This window comes from Eriocheir sinensis, unplaced genomic scaffold (genome assembly GCF_024679095.1).
Source record: "Eriocheir sinensis breed Jianghai 21 unplaced genomic scaffold, ASM2467909v1 Scaffold537, whole genome shotgun sequence".
Lineage (NCBI taxonomy): Eukaryota > Metazoa > Arthropoda > Malacostraca > Decapoda > Varunidae > Eriocheir > Eriocheir sinensis.
Window position 1 is genome coordinate 279833 of NW_026111873.1, and position 22758 is coordinate 302590.

At 44.6% G+C, this 22758-nt stretch overlaps 1 protein-coding gene across 4 annotated transcripts in view; it reads right to left on the minus strand.

Annotated features, from left to right (window-relative positions):
- LOC126992988 (uncharacterized) overlaps positions 1-22337 on the minus strand; it is a 50685-nt gene extending 28348 nt beyond the window's left edge. For all 4 annotated transcript variants that reach the window (XR_007747218.1, XM_050851811.1, XM_050851810.1 and 1 more), the window contains exons 1-2: positions 22294-22337; positions 20044-20880 (exon numbers count right to left, since the gene is read on the minus strand). Coding sequence is in view for 3 of the 4 variants with exons in the window: in XM_050851811.1 (XP_050707768.1) it covers positions 20044-20569 (526 nt within the window). In the remaining variant the exon portion in view is untranslated. The remainder of the gene's footprint in view (positions 1-20043; positions 20881-22293) is intronic.
- Between the last annotated feature and the right edge of the window lie 421 nt (positions 22338-22758).

Below are 22758 nucleotides of genomic sequence, written 5' to 3' on the forward strand. Positions count from 1 at the left end.
GTTCTTAATGGTGATAATAATAATAATAATAATAATAATAATAATAATAATAACAATAATAATAATGGTAATAGAGAAGAAAAAAAGATCAAGAATAAGAATGAGAAGAAAGACAAAAAGAACAAAAAATAGAACAAAGGAGGAAAATAAATAAAGAACAAAAATACAGATAAAAAAGAAGAAAACAAAAGGAAGGAAATTATTATGAACAGGAAGAAGAACAAGAACAAGAAAAAGAAGGAGGAGTGGGAGGAGAAGGAGAAAAATAAGAAGCAGATAAAAAAAAGGAGAAATATTCAATCGTTGAGTATAATTATAACCATTACCATCACAAAGGACCTCATCTACTCCTTCCTCCTCCTCCTCCTCCTCCTCCTCCTCCTCCTCTTCATCCTTGCCTTCATCATCTTCCCCTTCCTCACCCACTTAAATATGAAGACCAACGCCCAGTCCCCTCCCTTTCCTTTCCCCTCCTTTGGCCTTGCTTAATGGGGGAGGGAGGGAAGGGGAGAAGGGGATGGGGGAAGCGTTAGGGGGGGGGGGGGGTAAGATCGCTATTTCCGGTCCAAAATTCCTTCAAGTCACCCACGCTTTTTTTTTTTTAAACAGATATTCAAGATTATTTGATTTTTACTATTTGAAAGTGTTTTAAAAATGTTTCCTTTCATAAAGTATAACAACCACTACTCCTACCTATATTACTACTACTACTATTACTACTACTACTACTACCTCTACAACTGCTACTACCTCATCTACTACTTCTACTACTAATTCTACTACTTCTCTTTCTCCACTCGTTTTCCTTCCTTCCATTCTCAATCTCCCTTCTTTTTTCTTCCCATCCTTCTTTCCTTTATTTCTTTCTCCCTCTATTTTCTTTTCTCTCTACTCCCTTTTCTTCTTCACTTTTCTAACATTTTTTTACACTGCCTCTACCTCATAATACTATACTACTTCCACTACTACTACTACTACTACTACTACTACTACTACTACTACTACTACTACTACTACTACTACTACTACAACAATTCCTCCTAATATTACTGCTACAACTATTGCCTCATTAGTACACTTCAATCACCCTTCACGAGCAATTTCTAATATCAAACACAAAAACCCAACACTCACTTTTCGTTCCTGACCTCAACTGACCTTGCTACCTACGCACTCTCTCTCTCTCCCTCATCACACCTTACCTGGCTCACCTGTCCACCTGTCTACCTGTCCCCACCTACGCGCCTTCCCCTTCTTACGTGTAATTAATAATCGAGGCAGGCAGGTGGAATGACTAAGGTGAATGACCCATATCACGAAGGGGAAGAATGAGGGGAATGAGGGAAAAGAGGATGAGGGGATGGATGCCTTAGGGTGGAAACAGAATCAAAGAGTACGAAAGAGGAGGAGAAAGAGATGAAAGAGTAAAATGTTGAAGTGAAAAAAAGTGAGAGGAGAATGAGAGGAGAGAGAGAGAGAGAGAGAGAGGGAGAACCAACATGTGGGAGAAATAAGAGGGGAAAAGAAGAAGAAGGAAAATAGTTAAGTTTTATGAAGGAAAATATGAAAGAAGGAAAAGAGGACAAAGGAACCAGAGAAAAAATGAGGAAAGAGAAAAAGGGACCAAATAAGAAAAAAATAAAGAGATAAGGACTAAATAAGGAAAGAGGAGAAAGACCAACCTAAGAAGGAAAAGAAGGAAGAAGAAGAGAGAATAAGCAAGAATCGGACAAGAGAAAAATATAAGAGGATGAGAGTAAAGAAAAAATAAGGGAGTGGGTAGATAGTGTGATAGATAAGCCTTAACAAATTTTCCTTATCGGCTGTCAGGGTGTTATTATAAAATCAGGACTCCGGAATTTGCACGTTGTTGATATGCGGCTTAAGAGAGGAGGATAAATCTATATTGACTCAGGATTTACTTCCATATATAGATTTTCTCATTCTTCTTCCTCTCCTTCCTCTTCTTTTCTGTTTCTTCACTCGTCCTTTCCATCCTTCATTCCTTTTTTTCTTTCTTTCTTCCTTTCCCTATTCTTCCCTTCCTTTTCTTTCCTCCATCCTTTTCCCTTTTCGTCTTTCTCCATTCTATCCTTCCTTCTCTCTCTCTCTCTCTCTCTCTCTCTCTCTCTCTCTCTCTCTCTCTCTCGTTGCTGTGGTGCCAAACCCTTCTCCAACCGCCCCCTTGCCCTCAGCGGTACCGTCGACACCAGCGGACAACACCACGCAACGGGAGGATGCTAGTGGCACCGACCATGATGGCTTCACCGTCGTGAATGGAGGAGCCAAACCAGCCAGACAAGCGATTTATCCTGTTCATTGCTTCAACAGGTTTGCCATTCTGGAGGAGGAGGACGAGCAGGAGAGCACCTTCCTGGTGGGTGACTCCATGATTCGCCAGCAGGTCGTTGAGTTCTGCGGCAGAGTTCCTCGTCGAAGACGGAACTATTGCTATCCTGGTGCTGGGATCGACGACATAACTGCTGCTCTTGAGGAGATCTCCCCCCAGGCTACTAATGATTCACTGTTTGTTATTCACACAGGTACGAACGACGTCACCACGACCCGGTCTGAGGAACTCCTGGAGAAGTACCGTAGGCTCATCCAGCAGTATAAGACTAAATCCCCTAACATTTTGATTTCAGGAGTTCTACCACGGACTTGGGCGGAGAGCGACTTTGTCAGTAAGGCCTTCAGCCTAAACAACCGCTTACAGACTCTTTGTAAGGAGCTTGACGTGGAGTTCCTAAACGCATGGGACAATTTCTATGGACAAAATGAGCTCTTCCACAGGGACGGATTGCACCTTTCTCCCATCGGGGCAGCCAGACTCGGAAGGCTCCTCAACGAAGCAGTGCGTGTCATCCGAGCAAAAAAGAGTCACGGCCACGTCCCTCCACCCCGCCCGTGTAAATAGACGCCGTGCATCGCAACAAACCCGTAACCGTGATCCCGCAAGTACCACCACCTCTATTACCAAGCCTCTAGATAACTTAAAAATCCTTAGTTTCAATGCGCGTAGCCTAAGAAACAAATTTGATGAACTGAGATGTCTTGCTTTAACAGAAAATTTTGACATAATTGCTATAACCGAAACATTTATCGACACCACAAATATTGATTTAAGTTCCGAATACAACATAGATGGCTACAGACTCTTCAACAAAGATCGTGTAAACCGTAGAGGCGGTGGCGTCGCCCTTTATATCAAAAGCTATTTGCAACCCACTGACAAAACACCGGGAAACAGTAACGTTGAACATTTGTGCGTGCGAGTAAACATTGCAAAAGTCAATTTAAATATATCTGTCACCTACAGACCTCCCGGGCAATCACTCGATGACGACCTTGAAATGTACAGCGTCTTAAGGCAGTCACTTAATAACAGCGACTCACTGATATTAGGAGACTTTAACCTTCCCCATATCGACTGGGCGACACTGTCAGGTACAGAAGGCGAGTCACATAGAATGATCGAATTTCTAGAAGAAAATTATCTAAGCCAAATGGTTTCTGAGCCAACTCGACAAAATAATATACTCGACCTTGTTATAACGACCCAAGATAACCTTGTCAGTAGTGTCACGGTAGGAGAACACCTCGGTTCTTGCGATCATAAATTAGTGCGCGTCGACATTAAAGCTCAATCATCAGTGACTGAAAATAAAGTAAAGGTGCCCAATTTCAAAAGAGCTAACTTCGTAGAAATCCGACAAAAACTAACAGAAATACAACTATCAGATGACGGCAACGTAGAGGAAGCCTGGCTAAGCCTTAAAAATCACTTACTCACTCAGCAGAACACATTCGTCCCCTTGTGCGAGAAGCGAATTAACACTAATAAAAGCCCACCGTGGTTTAATAGCGAAATTAAACAATCAGTCAATGAGAGAAAATTGTTTTACAGGTTAAAGAAAGAACAAAGCACGCCCGAGAAAATTAGACTGTATCTTTATCCCAGGCGACGAGTAAAAAGACTAGTAGGTCAGGCAAAGCGTAGATATGAAGAAAATATTGCAGCCAACTGTAAAAATAACCAGAAATCTTTCTTCAGTTACATAAACAACAGAAAGGCGATCAAAAGTGGTATTGGACCTTTAACAAACAGCGACGGTGCACTAGTGACTGACAGCCAACACATTGCAAACCTCTTAAACAATTACTTTTCCTCGGTGTTTAATACTAACAGTCTTCCTCTCGCTACCACCAACACCAGTACTATTGTAAATCTCGAGCATGCATTGCCTAATTTTGAAATAACAACCGATGAAGTCCTTAAAGCTCTCCATTCACTTAAAACAAATAAAAGTCCTGGACCTGACAAAGTATATCCAACTCTGCTGAAAGAAACGAAGAGCGAAATACTCTCCTCCCTCACAACCGTATTCAATATGTCCTTGCGACAAGGCATCGTCCCTTCAGATTGGAAAAAGGCTAACGTGACACCGATTTTCAAGAAAGGAGACAAAAAAGTACCAGGTAATTACAGGCCCATTAGTCTAACTTCGGTTGTAGGTAAGCTACTTGAGGGCATAATTAGAGACAAAATTGTGAGTTACCTTGAAAGCCACTCATTGATTGGGGACTCACAACATGGCTTCCGAAACAAAAGATCCTGCCTATCAAACCTATTAACCTTTTATAACGACCTCTTCACTGTTTATGACGTAACCAAATCACTGGACGTAGTCTATCTTGATTTCCAGAAAGCGTTTGATAAGTTCCCCATCATAAATTACTTTACAAATTAAAGCAAATAGGTATTGACGGTCAAGTAAACCAATGGATCGCGAATTGGTTGAGCAACAGACAACAAAGAGTAGTGATTGACGGATTTAACTCAGAGTGGGCGCCTGTCACTAGTGGCGTCCCTCAGGGCTCGGTCCTTGGCCCAGTGCTCTTCATTATTTACATCAACGACGTGGATGTTGGACTCAATAACCGCATTAGTAAATTTGCAGACGACACAAAGATTGGTAACTCGGTTCTCACTGACGAAGACAGGCAAAGCCTCCAAGAGGATTTGCACAAAATTTCAGCTTGGTCGGATAGATGGGAGATGCCCTTTAACGTAGACAAGTGCCAGGTCCTTCAAGTTGGAACGAGGAATAAGAAGTTCGAATACGAAATGCGCGGCGTTAAACTCAAAAGCGTTCAATGCGTCAAAGACTTGGGGGTCAAAATCGCGTCAAACCTCAAATTCTCACAGCATTGCATCGATGCAGCAAATAAAGCGAACAGAATGTTGGGCTTCATTAAAAGAAACTTTGTATTCAAGAATAAAGATGTAATACTCCCGCTCTACAACAGTTTAGTCAGACCCAACTTGGAATATGCGGTACAGTTTTGGTCCCCCCACCATGCAAAGGATATTGCTAAATTAGAAGGTGTTCAGCGTCGGGCAACGAAAATGATCCCTTCCTTGCGCAACAAATCCTACGAAGAAAGGCTTTCTACCCTTAACATGTTCTCTCTTGAGAAACGTCGCCTCCGAGGAAAACTGATCGAATGTTTTAAAATACTTAATGGTTTCACGAATGTAGACAGATCAACATTGTTTATGATCGATGACAGTCTGCGCACGAGGAACAATGGCGTAAAACTCAGATGTAGACAAGTAAATTCAGACTGCACAAAATTTTTCTTCACCAACGTTGTAGTGCGAGAATGGAATAAGCTTCCACCATCAGTGGTCCAGTGTAACACGATTGACTCCTTCAAAAATAAGCTCGACCGTCACTTCCTTCAACTTAATATCAACTAGAGTAGAAGTGCAACGTTTTGGAGTCTTCTGATTAATGTAAAATCACTTAGGTTTAAGGACAGACCACCAAGTCTGGACCATGGGGTCTGTGTGGTCTGATTTTCTATGTAAATCTATGTAAATCTCTCTCTCTCTCTCTCTCTCTCTCTCTCTCTCTCTCTCTCTCTCTCTCTCTCTCTCTCTCTCTCTCTCTCTCTCTCTCTCTCTCTCTCTCTCTCTCTCAATCATGGTCACAGGCGTTCATGACCATTTTAGTGTGTGTGTGTGTGTGTGTGTGTGTGTAAGTTGATAGATTTACCACCGGCCATATTTCACGTGTATGTGTACGTAGGAGTGACGGCGACTTGTACACACACACACACACACACACACACGACAGTCATCCTGCATCCTTCCTCCTCTCTCTCTTTTCCTTATTCTATTTCCCACAATCCTCTAATTCACTTTCACTTCGTGTTTCTATAATCCTCATATTCCTTCATATAGTTATTCTTTCCACTTCAAATCCATCTTACTAACTTTCAGCCTCAATGATTTTTGGAACTTTAATTAGTAGCCTTTTCGTCCAGTCTTCTTTCAATTATTTTTTTAATCATTATCATCATCACTATTACTAGACAAAGTGCCAAAGAAGAACAACAATAAGGAAACACTATCAATTCTTAACGTGTCAAATTTATCACCTTTATCCACTCGCTACAAACAACATTCCATTCGCCTTCCAAATCGTCCTTATCCGTTCGTTCCCTATCTCCTCCTCCTCCTCCTCCGCTAGCCTTGCAACAATAGTGTTTAATGGAGGAGGAAACAGCTCCGTCAAGATTTCGAAGACGAGTCACTCCGATGAGATTCACGTGGAGATGTGTGTGTGTGTGTGTGTGTGTGTGTGTGTGTGTGTGTGTGTGTGTGTGTGTGTGTGTGTGTGTGTGTGTGTGTGTGTGTGTGTGTGAGAGAGAGAGAGAGAGAGAGAGAGAGAGAGAGAGAGAGAGAGAGAGAGAGAGAGAGAGAGAGAGAGAGAGAGAGAGAGAGAGAGAGAGAGAGAGAGAGAGAGAGAGAGAGAGAGAGAGAGAGAGCAGATGGAGGAAAGTACTCGATGGAAAGGATAGACAGCGAAGGAGGTGAAGAGAAGGATAGGAGGAGGAGGAGCAGGAGAAGGTAAGGAGGAAGAGCAGGAGGATGAGGAGGAGGAAGGGTGCAAGACTTAGGAGTACGAAGAGAAGGAGGAGGAAGAGGAGAATAGCAGGAGGAAGAAGAGGAAGAGGAGGAGGAGAAGGGAACAATAGTACGATTAGGATATGGAGATGTGATGATGTGGAATTGGGTACTATAGTAGAGGAGGAGGAGGAGGAGGAGGAGGAGGAGGAGGAAGATAGAAAAATGGGTACAAGAATCAAACCTCTTTCAAGCTAACAAGTTTTTTCCCTTTACCATAATATGAGAGAAAAGAAAAAAAGGGCTTGAGATAGATTAGATACGATAAGATTATGTGAAATAACATTGGCCTTTTTTTTATAAGCAGCCCAAACCCTCTGGCAAACCTACTCTCGTCCTTCCAGCTTGATCAACCTTCCTTATGGGCTTCAATCCCCCGTCCGTCAGATCAGCCAGCCAGTCACCCCAACAAGACTCTCCTCCCCAAGCCCAAATAGACTTCTCTCTAGCCCAAACTCTTTCCATTTAAACCCCAAACTTATTTCTTCATTTCATTTCTCTTCGAACTAATCTTTTTTTTTCCAGCTCAAATTGTCTCCTGTAAACTTTCCCTTATAGTTCAAACTCTTTCATTTATAGCTCAAACTCATTTCTTCTTTTTTATATGTTTTTTTTTTAATCTACTTTTCCTTTTTTTCAGCACAAACGGCCTCAAACCCTTTTCTAGTAACCCCAAATGTTTCAGTTCTTATCCCGAACTCATTTATTTCTTTTCCTACGTTCTTTCAAGTTGATATTCATTCTATGTCCAAACTATCTTATCTAACACCTTCTCGTATACCCAAACTCATTTTTTTTTTCCTACGTTCTTTCAAGCTGATATTCATTCTCTTTCAGTCCAAACTATCTTATCTAACACCTTCTCTTTTACCCAAACTCAGTTTTTTTTTATTTTCCTACGTTCTGTCAAGCTGATATTCATTCTCTTTATGTCCAAACTATCTTATTTAACACCTCATATACCCAAACTCAATTTTTTTTACTTTCCTACGTTCTTTCAAGCTGATATACATTCTCTTTATGTCCAAACTATCTTATTTAACACCTTCTCATATACCCAAACTCAATTTTTTTTACTTTCCTACGTTCTTTCAAGCTGATTTTCATTCTCTTTATGTCCAAACTATCTTATCTAACACCTTCTCTTTTACCCAAACTCATTTTTTTTTTCCTACGTTCTTTCAAGTTGATATTCATTCTCTTTCAGTCCAAACTATCTTTTTTAACACCTTCTCATATACCCAAACTCAATTTTTTTTACTTTCCTACGTTCTTTCAAGCTGATATTCATTCTCTTTCAGTCCAAACTATCTTATTTAACACCTTCTCTTTTACCCAAACTCATTTTTTTTTTCCTACGTTCTTTCAAGCTGATATTCATTCTCTTTCAGTCCAAACTCTCTTATTCAACACCTTATCTTATACCCAATCTCATTTATTTCATTTCCTACGTTCATTCAAGCTGGTATTCCTTCTCTTTTAGTCCAAACTCTCTTATTTAACACCTATTCTTATACCCAAACTCATTTTTTTCTTTTTCTACGTTCTTTCAAGCTAATATCCGCTTTCGTTCAGCACAAACTGCATTATGTAAACCGTACTAAAACAGACAAAACAGAACTATCAGCATTATCATCATTATAATCAACAAACAGCATTCCAAACACTAATTAATCTACCTTTCAGACATACCTTCGTCTCTCTCTCTCCCTCTCCTTCCCTTCCTCCCTTTCGCCCCTTCTGTCCCTCCTTCCCTCCACGCGGCGCCCTCAATAGAGAAATTAACAACATAACCACCAGCTTCGGGGATCCATTTTACTGCCTTAATTGGTAATACATCAAAGGGAAGGAAGGGAGGAGAAGGGGGAGAGGAAGGAGAGGTAGGGGAGGGGGTAGATGACGCCGCCACCCCCACCCCCCGTAAAGATGATAAACAACATACGGGTGTGCTTTACTGGGTGATAACAAGCGGAGAACCATCATTAACGACAAGCCCATCAAGAGGAACGAGATGAGGCCCTGAAGATGAAGGGGATAATGAGGTATGTAGAAGGGGGAAGGGAGGTAGGGGATGGGAAAGGAGGTGTAGTGAAGGGGGAAGGGCTGGAGGAGGAGGAGAAGGATAGAGAGAGGATACAAGGAATATAGACGAAGGAAAGAACGTGAGGTAAGGAGAGTGAAAGGAGGGGGAATGGGAAACCTGCAGTGGGTAAAGAGGAAGGGGTGAAGGGGAGGAGAAAGGGGAGTGGAAAGGGAAGCTGAGTAGGGAGGGGGTGAGAGTTGGTAGTGAAAGGGAGAGGGTGGAGGGGAGGAGCCGAAGGGAGGGAGAGTGGAAAAGCTAGATGGATGCTGGGGTAATGATGCTCAAATGCGTAGGAGATGAGAGAGATGAGGAAGATGGGTGGAGATGCAAGCAGAGAGAGAAAGACAAAAGGAGGCTGGTACTGCAAGTTTTCCCTTCCTTTCCTACTCCTTTCTTCTCCTTTTCCCACTTCCATCCTTTCCGTTTGTTTGCGTCCATGTGAATCTTACTCCAGCACGTGTCAATTTTTTTTTTTTTTTGTTACATTTCCAGCAAAATAAGATAACAGAGTCCTTTTATATTTTAGGACAAGACTGAAAAATACTTAACTTTATCCCATGACATCTTTGTAGTAAAAATAAAATAAATAACACCAACCACCACATACTCAACCGTTTCACAAAATTGACTCTATACAGCACCCTTGTATTACTTTCTTTCTGCCCTGTACTTTCCGTTTATCGATCTCTTATCCAGCCTATCTTCCCGTCCCCCGCTCCTTCATCCCGTCCCATCCCCAGCACTTTACTCTGCCGTCCCTTTCCCTTATCTTTCCGGCATCGACACTGATCGGGGGAGGAAGATAGGCAGACAGGGAGATAGGAGAGGGTGTGAGGGAGATGATGCGGTGGAGATGAATAAGAGGAGGAGGGGAAGGTAGAGGAGGAGGAGGGAAACTGATGAATATGAGAAAGATGATGATGAGGGAAACAATGGAAGAAGATATGAAAATGAAAAGTGAAAGTAACGTAGATGAAGGGGGGAAAGTAAAAGTAAAGGAAAATGAGAAAGGTAACTAAAGGAGAAGTATTGGAACAAGAGAATGATAAATAGCAATAAACAAGAGTGAAAATGAATCAAGCAACAGCAAGAACGAGGAAGATAAAGAAAGATGAAAAGGAAAAGAAAGGAAACTGACGAAGAAGGACAAGGAGGAGGGAAAGAGAAAAGGTGGCAGAAGGACGAATAATAGATTGAAGGAAAGAGGAACATAAGAACGTAAGGAGTCTGCAAGAGGCCGGTTGGCCTATACAAGGCGAGGATAAAGAAAATAAGAAGGCCGTGGATGGAGGAGGAGGAAGAAGGGATAAAAAGTGAGGGGAAAGGGACAAGAAAGGGGAAGGGGGAAGGAAGCGAGGGAGGATAGACGAGGAAGGAGAAGAGGGAGAGGAAAATTAGAAGACGAAACTAGGAGGAGGAACGAGGAAAGGAAGAAGTCATGGGGGAAGGCAAGGGGAAGGGGAAGGGAAAGGGGAAAGGGGAGGGAAGGGGAGGTAGGATAAACGTATCTCTACACATATACGGTAAGGAACTCGAGATAACAAGGAGTACAGGAATGATTGACGGAGAAGACACAGAGCAAGGAGTGATGGGGAGTAAGGAGAGGGTAGTGAGGAGGAGGAGGAGGAGGAGGAGGAGGAGGAGGAGGAGGAAGAAGAAGATAAAGGAAAAGAAGATAATGATGATATAAATGAGGACGATGGTAATGAAGAAGGAAGGAACAGGAGAGAAAGAAGGGACAAGAAAGAGGAGGGAGGGAGAGAGAGAGAGAGGGACAGAAGTAGGTATGTGGACGAACATTGCCTAAACAAATACATTACCCTATATAAGAGATAAATGTCTTTCTATGATTAGAGTTCAGTATCTTTCAACTATAAAAAAAATACATCTGTCATTGGTTTCCTTACAATGCATACCTTAAAAAAAACAATTATCACAAAAACACAACAACAACAACAAAAGACAGAAAAAATAGGAGAAAACGAGAGAAACCTAAACTCAAACACAGACAAACAGGCAGACAAACAAACAAGACAGCACGCAAGAGAGCAACACCAGAGGAGGAGGAGGAGGAGGAGGAGGAGGAGGAGGAGGAACCCAGCATCACATCTCGAGTTCCCGCAAGTCACACAGGTAACAGCCCTCAATTAGTACGGTCGAACACACCTGCCTAAGTTACGAGTTCTGGAGGACCCGCGGCGGCACAGGTAATTGCAGTGGGTCGCCAGGTGAGTCGGAAAAAGCGAGCAGATTACAACGGGTAGCGGCGGTGGGCGAAGCACGAAGGTGGGAAGTTGTCTTGTGTCCGCGGGTAATAATAGCACTGTGGCTCTCCGTTTGTCAAGCCTCGCGCCCCAAAGATGGAAGTGGCGGTGAAAGGCGAGAGAGACAAGTGTGAAGAAAAAAGGAAAAAAAGAATGGAGTAAGGGGAAAAAAGTGACAAATGAATGCGGAATGCTTGTGTGGTTGCTCTCTTGTTTGGTGTCTCTCTTTCTCCCTCTCTCTCTCTCTCATCGCCTAACTTGGACGATATGATTGGAAGTCTTTCTCATTGCCGCACAGCTAAAAAATGACGGACAGACGCTGAATGACTGTCTTTTACTGCCTTGTGTTTGCCTTTCTCTTTTGCTTCGGTCTGTTTTAACGAAGCATTATGTCGACATGTTCAAGCCATCAGTCAGTCAGTGTGTCAGTCAGTCAGTAGGCCAGTCAGCGATTTAGCTAGCACGTCTATCGGTTACACTGTTGGTTAGCCAGTCAGTCAGTTAGTCAGTTAGTTATTAATCAGCTACTCTAATATATCGAGCAAATTAGGACAGTCAGTCAGCCAGCACGTCAGCCAACCAGTCAGTCAACCAGTCAACCAGTCAGTCAGATAGTCAGTCACTCACAGTACTTACTTATAAATTAGTTAACTACTCAGTAAATCGAGTCAATCAGTCAGTCAGTCAGTCAGCCTGTCAACTAATCAGCCAGCCAGCCAGCCAACACGTCAGTCAGTCAGTTAGATATACATAATCATTCACTCAGAGTACTTAGTTATAAATTAGCGAGGCACAGAGTTAAGTCAGTCACTCAGTCACTCAGCCAGCCAACCAGCCATCGAACCACCCAGCCAGCCAGCCATCGAACCACCCAGCCAGCCAGCCAGCCAGTCAGATAATCATTCACTCCCAGTACTTCACCCAGATCCAATCAGTCACATTCCCGTCTAATGAGATCTCGTGCTCGACTAAGGGCTCGCCAGAATAAACAGTGATTCGGCCACAATCCCGCACAGGACGCCTCTGTTCGGCGAGCGGTGGGCGGGGACGGGCGGGGAAGGGGCCTCGATTAATTGGGCTCTTGAAGGGGGCGTTCCCACAGCCGGCGCCGCGTTCCCTCGGTCCTTAGGCAGTGCGGGGAACAATCTCCGCACTCAAGGCCGTGAGGAGGAGCAGCGGGCGGCGTGAGGAGAGAGGAGGGATTGACGTCTGAACGGCTTACACTTGCGAGCATTGTAAGGGTGAAGGGTAGCAACAGGAGGCGTGAAGAGAGGAATGACTGACGCCTTGCTGCACTTACGATCTTTGTGAGGGGGAAGGATAGCAACAGAAGGCATGTTTTACGGCTCTTACGATCTTTGTGAGGGCGAAGGGTGGCAACAAGAGGCATAAAGAGTGAGGAATGATTGAAGACTTACTACTGCATTTACGATATGAGTGTGAGAGTGAGAATAAGCAACGGAAGGCGTGAATAAGACAGGAATGACATGTCTTAACGCTGCATTTACGATTTCTGTGAGGGTGAGAATAAGAACCGGAGGCGTTAAGAGAGATAAACCATTGACCTTTTAAACGCTCTGCACTTGTGACCTTCTGGCTGTTAAGATGAGCATCGAGAGGCGTGAAAAGAAGTGAATTGGTGAACAGATAATAACTCTCTGCCCTCTAATCTTGGACGCATCGAATGGCGCCACACAGAAGGAATAGCCTTGGAGATGTTACTACGCTGAAGTCAGAATGCGTCCTCTGCTTGATTTCGGACCTTTGTCATGCCTTGGGTCTCCTGCAACGTCTCCTCCTCCTCGTCAGCAGCGGTGGTGGTGGTGGCGGTGGTCAGGGTCTGCGGCTCAGCACCGTCAGAGCCGTCAGCCCAGGTTAATGAGGGTTCACCTGGATTTAATTACCATCACAGGGGACGATTAATCTGAGGACAAGAGGCGAGTGGCTCACGCGGCTCACTGTCCTCCGCGTACCCGAGAGGACCCACCAGCCTCCTCCTCCTTAGCCTTCATCTTGGCCTCCTTCTCCTTTTACTACTACTGCTCTTTCTCTTTCTCTACCTCTTTCTTCTTCTTCTTCTTCTTCTTCTTCTTCATCTTCATCTTCTTTTTTTCTTCCTTTTCTTCTTATTATTATTATTCTTTATCTTCATTTTCTTCTTCTTCTTCTTCTTCTTCTTCTTCTTCTTCTTCTTCTTCTTCTTCTTCATCTTCATCTTCCCCCTCCTCCTTCTCCTTCTCCTCTTCCTCCTCCTCCTCCTCCTCCTTCTCCATGATACAAGTCTTTAAGTACCTGAACAAGCTCAGCAACGCTGATCACTCCAAATTCTTCACGCTACAAACTAACCTGAGAACAAGAAACAACGGAAAAACAATTCAAGCAAAGCGATGCAATACCGACATCGGCAGGAGATATTTCTCAAATAGAGTTGTTCGCCACTGGAACAGCCTTCCTGCAGAAGTGGTTAGCGCAGAGACCATCAACTCCTTCAAGAAACGCATTGATGGCCACTTTGCTGCAACGGGTGTGAACTGAACGTTCCCAAGAGTAGGTACACAAGTGCTTTAATCCTTCCCTGCAAGCCACTCCTATGGCAAACGGATTGATTAAATCACTGAACGCAGGCAGCCTAGTAATGAGCCAACAGGCTTTCTGCTGCCTGCTAGTCCATGTTTCCATGTTTCCTCCTCCTCGTTAACTTAGTCGTCCTCATCCTTCACTTTTTCTATTATCATCTTTAGTACTGTTGCTTTTTCATTGTTACCGTTAGTCTAAGAAGTTAAAAATCGACTTCCATCATAAATTAACAAGTACAGAACACGAATTCTACGCCTCACGGACATAGCTGGATGAGTCTCGGGTGAAAGTACGGTAATCAGGGAGAGAAAGTACGACAACCAAAGATAGATAGATAGAGAGGAGGAGAGAGAGAACATACGATACACCGGAGGAGAGAAAGTCCGCGATAGGCCGATACTCTAATATTAGGCCTTACGACTGACGCAAGAAAATATTACTTAGCCTTGAAGCATTAACCACTGGCCTGCCATCACGACACTAATCAAATATATAGGTCGGTAGTCTCACAGGCTTTCGCCTCTCACAACAACGATTTCCAAAGGTCGAAAAGGAGATCAAACGAGTTCTCATGAGTGTTTCTTCACGTTCATGGTAAGGAAGGGTCAAACTACTACTACCAGGGTCATAAAACTACCCCTGGAAGTGCTTAAAACTCGAACGAAAGCCTAAGAAAGTGTGAGAGAGAGAGAGAGAGAGAGAGAGAGAGAGAGAGAGAGAGAGAGAGAGAGAGAGAGAGAGAGAGAGAGAGAGAGAGAGAGAGAGAGAGAGAGAGAGAGAGAGAGAGAGATGTCAAATGAAACAAGAAAATAGATATACAAATAAAGAATGAGTAAAGAAGGATAAAAGACAATACGAAAGGAATGAATGAAGGAAGGAAGGAAGAATAGAAGGAAGGAAAGAAGGAAGAAGGGAAGAAAGGAATTATTAATAAATGTGTGTTTTGGGGCGCAGAAATGTTGAAGAATATAACAAAAAAATCGATGGAGGGAGGAAAGAGAAATAAATAAATGGAATCAAAGGAGGAGGAATGCAATGAGGAAGGAAGGAAGAATGAAAAAGGAAAGAACAAGTGACACTATAAACTCCGGCCCATGAATTTTAACGAACAAACAAATGGAAAAAGATGAAGGTGGTATTATCGGAAGAATGAGAAATTTTACCCTCTCGTTCTCTGTATCTCCGCATCTTCTTAATGTTCGGACCACTAGCCTTTTTTTTTAACCAACCCATTAAGAGAGAGAGAAAATAATGCATCACTACAAACACCAAGAAAACATTAAAGTGAGCAGAACCTTTTGATAAGCAAGCACATTTTTCTCTTTTTTACGTCTTCTTACGTCGGTTTCTTAAACATTCCACTAAAAGAGAAAAAGAATACTAAAGCACATACTCTCTCTCTCTCTCTCTCTCTCTCACACACACAGAAAACAAATTGCACCCACTTAACATTTGGATTAACTTCACTTCTCGACTCCACAAACTCATTAACAATCTGCGGCCGCGGCACGTGACACTGAGGAGGAGGAGGAGGAGGAGGAGGAGGAGGAGGAGGAGAGCGGGGAGAGAGTGAATGATAGTAGAAGATGTCAAAAGAAAGAATCAAGCAAGCATACAAACACAGAATGAGTAAGGAAGGATAAAAAATAGAGCAAACAGAGACTAATGGGCGGAATCAAGGAAGAGAGGAAGAAAGAAGGTAAGAATGGATGGAATAAAGAAAATAAATAAGGAAGGAAGGGCGAAAGATACAATGAATTCAGGAAGAAGAGCAAGGAATAAAATGAAAAAGGCTGAGCGAGGAAACAAAAAAAAAAGATAAATAATGAATGAACGGAAAACAAAGAAGATGCTAAACTAATATATATACACACGTCAAATAAAAAAAAAAAACAATAAGAAAGAAACAAAGAAAAAAACGAACAAACATGCCAAGAAAAAAAGCAAAAGACAAGCAAAAAAAAAAAAAACAATAAAAGAAAAAATACCAACACACACAGACCCCCAACCCCTTCCCTCCCCACACACTACAGGGGAGGCTGGAGGGGGGACTAAGGAAGTAAGCCCCACTCCATTAAGACTCGTAATCCCATTTAGAGCAATTAGCGAAAACGTCCTTTACGCCTCCGGACTTGCGAGGGACCCAGGAGGAGGAAGAGGAGGAGGAGGAGGAGGAGGAGGAAGAGCTATATTTGCACTGTTGTTGAATGACTGTGGACTCAAGCACCGCAAAGAAAGAGAGATAAAGAAAGATAATGTGAGAGAGAGAGAGAGAGAGAGAGAGAGAGAGAGAGAGAGAGAGAGAGAGAGAGAGAGAGAGAGAGAGAGAGAGAGAGAGAGAGAGAGAGAGAGAGAGAGAGAGAGAGAGAGAGAGAGAGAGAGAGAGAGAGAGAGAACGTATATAATACACGATAATAATACAGAGAGAATGAGAAAGAAAGAAAGGAAGGATGGAATGTGGGGCAATATAAAAGGAGGAAGAATAAAGAACGAAGAGGAAGGATGTATAGGAATAAAACGCGAAACGAGTGTTAAATAAATGATAGAGAGAGAAAAGAGGAAAGTGAAAATAACTCAGGAAATTCGGAAGGGTGGAAAGAGAGAAAGAAAGAAATGGGAGGAATAAAAGGACGAGGAAGGAAATGAGGAAGGAAAGAAGAATTAAAAAGGAAGGAATGAACAATAAGGGACATTAAAGAATAAAAGAAGAATGGAGGAAGGCTAGGAGAGGAAGAGGAGAGGCGAAAGGAAGCGGAGAGGCGGGAAGAGACCGAAGAAGAGGCAGGGGAGACGAAGGGGAGAGGAGGAGAGAGAGAGGGAAGAAGAGGAGGAGGACGAAGGGGGGAGGGGGAAAAGGAGGAGGAACATGACTAGCAAGGAATAATAGGATGAAGTAAGCCGATCTACTGACATACATTTACTCTGCCATGTTTGTGCGAGATAATGTGTGTGTGTGTGTGTGTGTGTGTGTGTGTGTGTGTGTGTGTGTGTGTGTGTGTGTGTGTGTGTAAAGAGTTTTCGTAAGTACGGATTGCATTTCTCTGGTACTGGCTCCGATTACTGTCCAAACACACACACACACACACACACACACACACACACTAGGACCCTCCCACCCACACTCCTTCCCTCACCCCAAAAACTCCAACAACGAAAAAACACACAAAAAATAGCACCCACTCATCCCGCCAGGTAAGCACAGGTATATAATCTCACCTGGACGTAAAGCACAGACCAGGTGACCCACAGGTAATTAATTAAGCACTAAACAACACAGGTGGTGATCGGGGGTCCAAAACTACCTGCAAAAACCTGCCCCAAGACTGATCAGGTAGGGAGGAGCACGAGGGAAAGGTAGGTGAAGGTAAGAGGAGGAGGAGGAGGAGGAGGCAAAGGAGGGGAAGGAGGATGTGAAAGAGGAGAATGTAAAATTGAAAATGGAGGAGTGGAAAAGAGATAAGAAAAGGAAGAGGAGGTGAAAGAGGAGGATGGTAAATAGAAAAGGAGGAAGAGGAAAAGAGTGAAGAGAAGCGGAGAGGTGAGGTGAGGAGAGAGGAGGAAAGGAAAGAAGATAAGAGAGAAGATAAGAAGAGAAGGCATAAATGGAGAATGAAAGGTGGAAAAGAACGAAGGAGGAAGAGGAGTAAGCCAAATAAGGAAGAAGAAAAGGGAGAAAAAAGAAACTAAAACAAACTCCGCTCTCTCTCTCTCTCTTATCACGTCATCAGTTAATAAGAAAAAACAAACCCTTCCGATGATGAATTGTTCCAAACGATTATATTAAAATTATCTCAACTAAAAAAAGCAAATAATAAAAAAAAAAAATTGTTTCTCGTTTTCTTTTCCTTTCGTTAAATTTCTAACACAAACAACTTTTCCATCCATTCTCTTTTCTCGCACTTCTTTTAGTTTGCATTACCGAGAGAGAGAGAGAGAGAGAGAGAGAGAGAGAGAGAGAGAGAGAGGGAGTGTCTTTCCAAAGTTAGGTGGAGTCAAATTCTGTTCCCTTTTTTATGTCGACGGTTTGTGATCTTGGGTTGTAGGGGTGACGGAGGGATGGGCGAAGGGCGGGAGAGATAGGGCTGCGGGGGTGGAGGGGTGGAGAAAAGGGAGGGAGGGAGGAGGGGGAGAGAAAAGGACATAGAGGGAAGGGAATGACATGGGAGGAGGAGTAGATGGAGGAGATGCTTAGAAGAGGAACATGGTAACAGTGGATTGGAGGAGGAGGAGGAGGAGGAGGAGGAGAAAGCTCGTATGTTTGAAGACGCTCCCGGCTGAAACCAATGTATAGTCTCTCTCTCTCTCTCACACACACACAAACAAACTAACAAACACAAGCACTGACAAACATAGACAAACCGATTTCAATGTCCTTCACGCACAGTACTCGAGCCCTGAGATGTGTGTGTGTGTGTGTGTGTGTGTGTGTGTGTGTGTGTGTGTGTGTGTGTGTGTGTACTGCCGTATGTAAATATTAGCGCATCAACAATATATATCACATCTCTTCCCCTCCCTTCTTCCTCCCTGCCCTAACCTTCTTCCTCTCCGCCCTTTTAGTTTTCCTCCCTTCCTCCTCCCTTCTTCCCTGTCTAACCCCTTTCACTCCCCTTCTTCCCTTCCTACCATTTTCCTCTATCCTATTTATTTTCCCTTCCTCCTCCCTTCTTCTTTCTGTCCAACCCCTAACACTCCCCTTCTTTACCTCCTTCCCTTCCCTTCTTCCTCACTTTTTCCTATTTACCCTTAATTCTTTTCTTCTCTTCCTCCTCCTTTCTTCTTCTTCTATGAGTTCCTTCACTCCCCTTCCTCTTGTAACGGGCTTGTCGGGGGGCGTTTAAAGGGTGTTGATTAAGACTTCAGCCTCCTTAAGGCGAATTATATTCGTAGCCTTTATGTACAAGAAGCGTCGGAGCGAGAGCGACTGTCGTTGTGTGTCAGTCGGACTCTCGTGAAGGAGTGACGAGTTACAGGTTGGAAAATAATTGTTACAATTTGTCACGTACGTCAAGGTGACCTCTGCGCACCATCGGAGTGCGAAGTATACAAAACTGAGACGGTAAACACTGACGGACGACATTCCTATAAGGTGGCGTGATCTATCTGTCGTGGGTTTTTTCCACTGACAATTGTATGCCTAATTCGTGGTGATATTAAATAATAATAATAATACATTGATATCCTACTATAATACTCTCTTCCTTCCCAGTCTTCTTCCTCCCTTTTTCCCATCTACACTTATCCTTCTTCCCTTCCTCCTTTTTCCCCTTTATATAACCCCCTTCACTCCCCAACCACTAACCACTAATCACTAACACTAACAACCAGCCCTTCATCCCTTTACTAACAACCTTGTCACACCCTCTTGTCCTACTGGCATCCTCTACCGACACTCACACCTCCCACTTCCTTCCCCTTCCCTTCCCCTTCCCAGTCCTTCTGTCACCCAGCTCGGACCACACTGACACAAGAGGATGCTGACAGACGTGCAAGGAGGATAGAGGCGTGGGAGAGACGGTCGTGGCACGGCAATGGGAGAGGGAGAGGAGAAGGAGGAGGAGGGAGCGTGAGGTTGAAGGATACATGAGTAGAAAGAGGAAAGACTGAGGAGGTATGAAAGAGATTTGGTCATGTTGAGATGGGGATTGGAGGAGGAAAAAGGATATATAAGAGGAGGAAGGAAGGAGGGAGTGAGGGTGCAGTAGGAATCATTGGGATGAAGGACTGATTATTAGCAAGGAGGAAGGATATGAGGAGAGGTTGGAGGAGGCTGAGATGGAGGAAAAGGTGAAGAAGGAAGAAGGACGAGGAAGATGAGGAGGAGAGAAAGTGACACAAAAGACACAACACTTCAGAACAGCATAAAAAAAGCACAACACACCAGAACAGCATAAAAAAAGCACAACACACCAGAACAGCATAAAAAAGGCACAATACACCAGAACAGCATAAAAAAGCACAACTCACCAGGACAGCATAAAAAAGCACAACTCACCAGGACAGCATAAAAAAGCACAACACACCGGGAGAGCATAAAAAAGCACAACCCTCCAGGACAACACGATACAGCACAGCATAGAACGGTACAACACATCACAACAAAATAAGTACAGCACAGCACCAACACAGCACCAGCGGGTACTCACCTTGCACTGCAGTCTGGGTGTACCTCAGGAGCTGAAGGTTGAGCTTGATGGGCTGCGAGGTCACGAGGAAGGTCGCCGCGGCACTACGACCTTCCCTGACCTCGGTTTGGGTCTTGGGGCGGAGGAAGAAGATCATGATGTCCCCGACCCGCACCCGCCCGCTGCAGGTGCCCCGGGCCGACACGCCGTCCACACCCAGGGGCGGATCCGTGGGCGGGGAGGAAGGAGGGTCAGGCACCTCGACAAACGTGGCCTCCTCCTCCCACTCCGGTCTTTGCACATGTTTCCGACACGTTTCCTCGCCCTTCAGGAACGTTTTCACTTGTATTCGCACTAGATTATAAAAACTATTGAGTCCGTGACCGCGAGTTGACCCCACGTGGATGACCTTCGCCATGACCACCACGTCGGCCTGCTCCGCGCCCTGCTCCACGTAGTCCGGCCAGCACGCGAGAACGGGCCTTGTCATCACGAGCACCAGCAGGAGGCGGGAGGCGAGGGGAAGGGCAGCGCGACGCCCCGCCATGCTGAGGACAGACTCCCGGCCTCTACCAACACACAGGACACTTGATCATCACTACACCGCCGCGGCGACACCAACACACATCACCACGCCGGCCTGTCTGTCTGGACGTCCGGCCCTCGCCTCCTCCCGTCCCCGGCACCACACATGCACGAGCGACGCCGGAGTCTCGTTTTCTTTCAGCTCGACCCGCCCCCGTCAGCGAGGCGGAGTAAGGGGGCGGCGGAAAGGGTATTGCGGTGGGGGGCGGAAGGGGAGGCGGGGCGCAGCGTGGTTTTCATGTTCCTCAAGAGCCCGAGCTGACGCAGACGGTTCTGAAAGTGGAAAATAAGTTTAGTGGTGCGTGTATGTATGTATGTAAATATGTATGTATCTCTCTCTCTCTCTCTCCAAAAGAGGTCATCTACTATATGGGGAGTACTACAGGACGAGGTTTGACCACAGAGTTATAGACATAGAGGGTTCCCCGAGTCTGGATTTTGAAGCAACTGGCGGCCATCTTAGAGTGACGGATGGCGAGACAGAGAATTTTAATATCACATAGTTATGTCTGCTACTTCTATTATCAAGTTACCAGCGCCTCGGCGATCCTCTGTCAGATAGACTTGTTATTTTCTTGTCCATTTTTTACCCCCTGATTATTGTTACATTGGTACATGTCTTATACCATCTGAATCAGAAAAATGTGCTGAACTTGAAACTGTAAACGAAAATTTAATGCAATAAAAAGTATATGAATGGCAAGGAGTTGAATCCAAAAAGGTGAACAAAAATGTTTATGCACTACCATAATTTTTTTCTCATTATTTTATTGTAGGTACACCTAAGTGCAATAAACCTGTGATCATGATATGCAGCAATATCGCATCAACACGATGATCGGCTCAGTTTTCCAAAATATCATAATGGTGGCTAGCTAATAGTGGTTAAGTGTAAACATGTGGAATCATGAAAAGGTCGCCAATCCGTCACCCAATGGCGGCCGACCACAGAGTTAAAGGCATGAGCAGTGGCTTCACCTCTCACCGTGGCGAGAGACTGGAGTTGAACCCTCTAGTATATAACTCTGTTGGCTTGATTCACGCATCCTCCAAACCTTAACATCCTGCCGGTTTTTCCCTTCTGTATGAAGCACGCCAGGATCTATATATAGCAAGATACTGACGACATGAGTTTCCCATCTGACCTGCTTTGCCATTATGCTGATACAAGATACACAACGACAAAAAGTGAATGATCAAGTGACTGAGTGATCAAGGACAACCTCTGTCTGTCTGTCGTCTCCCTCCCTCCCTCCCTCTCCCGCCGCGACCCTGTGAGCTTGTCCATCAACCTGGCTTCATCGCTTTAATCCGACACACAGCCAACATTCCACAAGCTCTGCGGCGACCCACCTGTTGCTAGTTAATCCCTTTATCTTAAGTGGACTCCGCGAACCCTTGTAAACACGATCCCAGGCTGCTACCGATGCACGCACGAACACACTGACACACACACACGGACAGCCCTGTAGCAAAGCGAGACAAGCCGGCTTAAACGAGTGAGCAGTTAAGATCATACACATCTGTCGTGGTGGTGAAACTAGCGCGCCTCTTCCCTCGCTAAGTGATTCACCGGGCGAAGGGTCAAGCCTCCTGCCATGCTATCTGGTGTCGGGGGTCCTGCCGCCGCGCCGCCCTGACCTGCATCCACTCCGGCACCCCACGCAGCGTCAGTAGCATGCTTACCCATAGCCACGCCGCGCGCCCCGGCCTCGGCACCTTGATGTGGGTACTGACTGATGACTCGCACCGCCAGAGCCCCGAGAAGGACCACGGAGATGGGGGCGTGCCGGAGAGCGTCAGGGGTGGGGAAGGGAGGAGAGGCAGATGGAGGGGGGGCAAGTCGAGGCAACGTGACGTAACCTCTTCAAGTGCTTACATCCACTATTTCTTCCAATATTTATCAACAAGTAATAATGAGTGACGGCATGAAGAGTCCTGAACAGTGTCTCTTTATCACCCCACAACGGCCTGGCCTTGGCGGGGAGATAACGAGGTTTATGCGCGTAAAAGTTTGCCTCCGTCACCCTTGACCCGCGGCCCCGCTGATGCAGATCCATTATTGACTTGAGCAGCAGAGTGTTTGCCGTCATCAGGTTACACATCCGTTATCCAAGGCTCATTTCCATTCCTCCCTCCCTTGCTATTTCT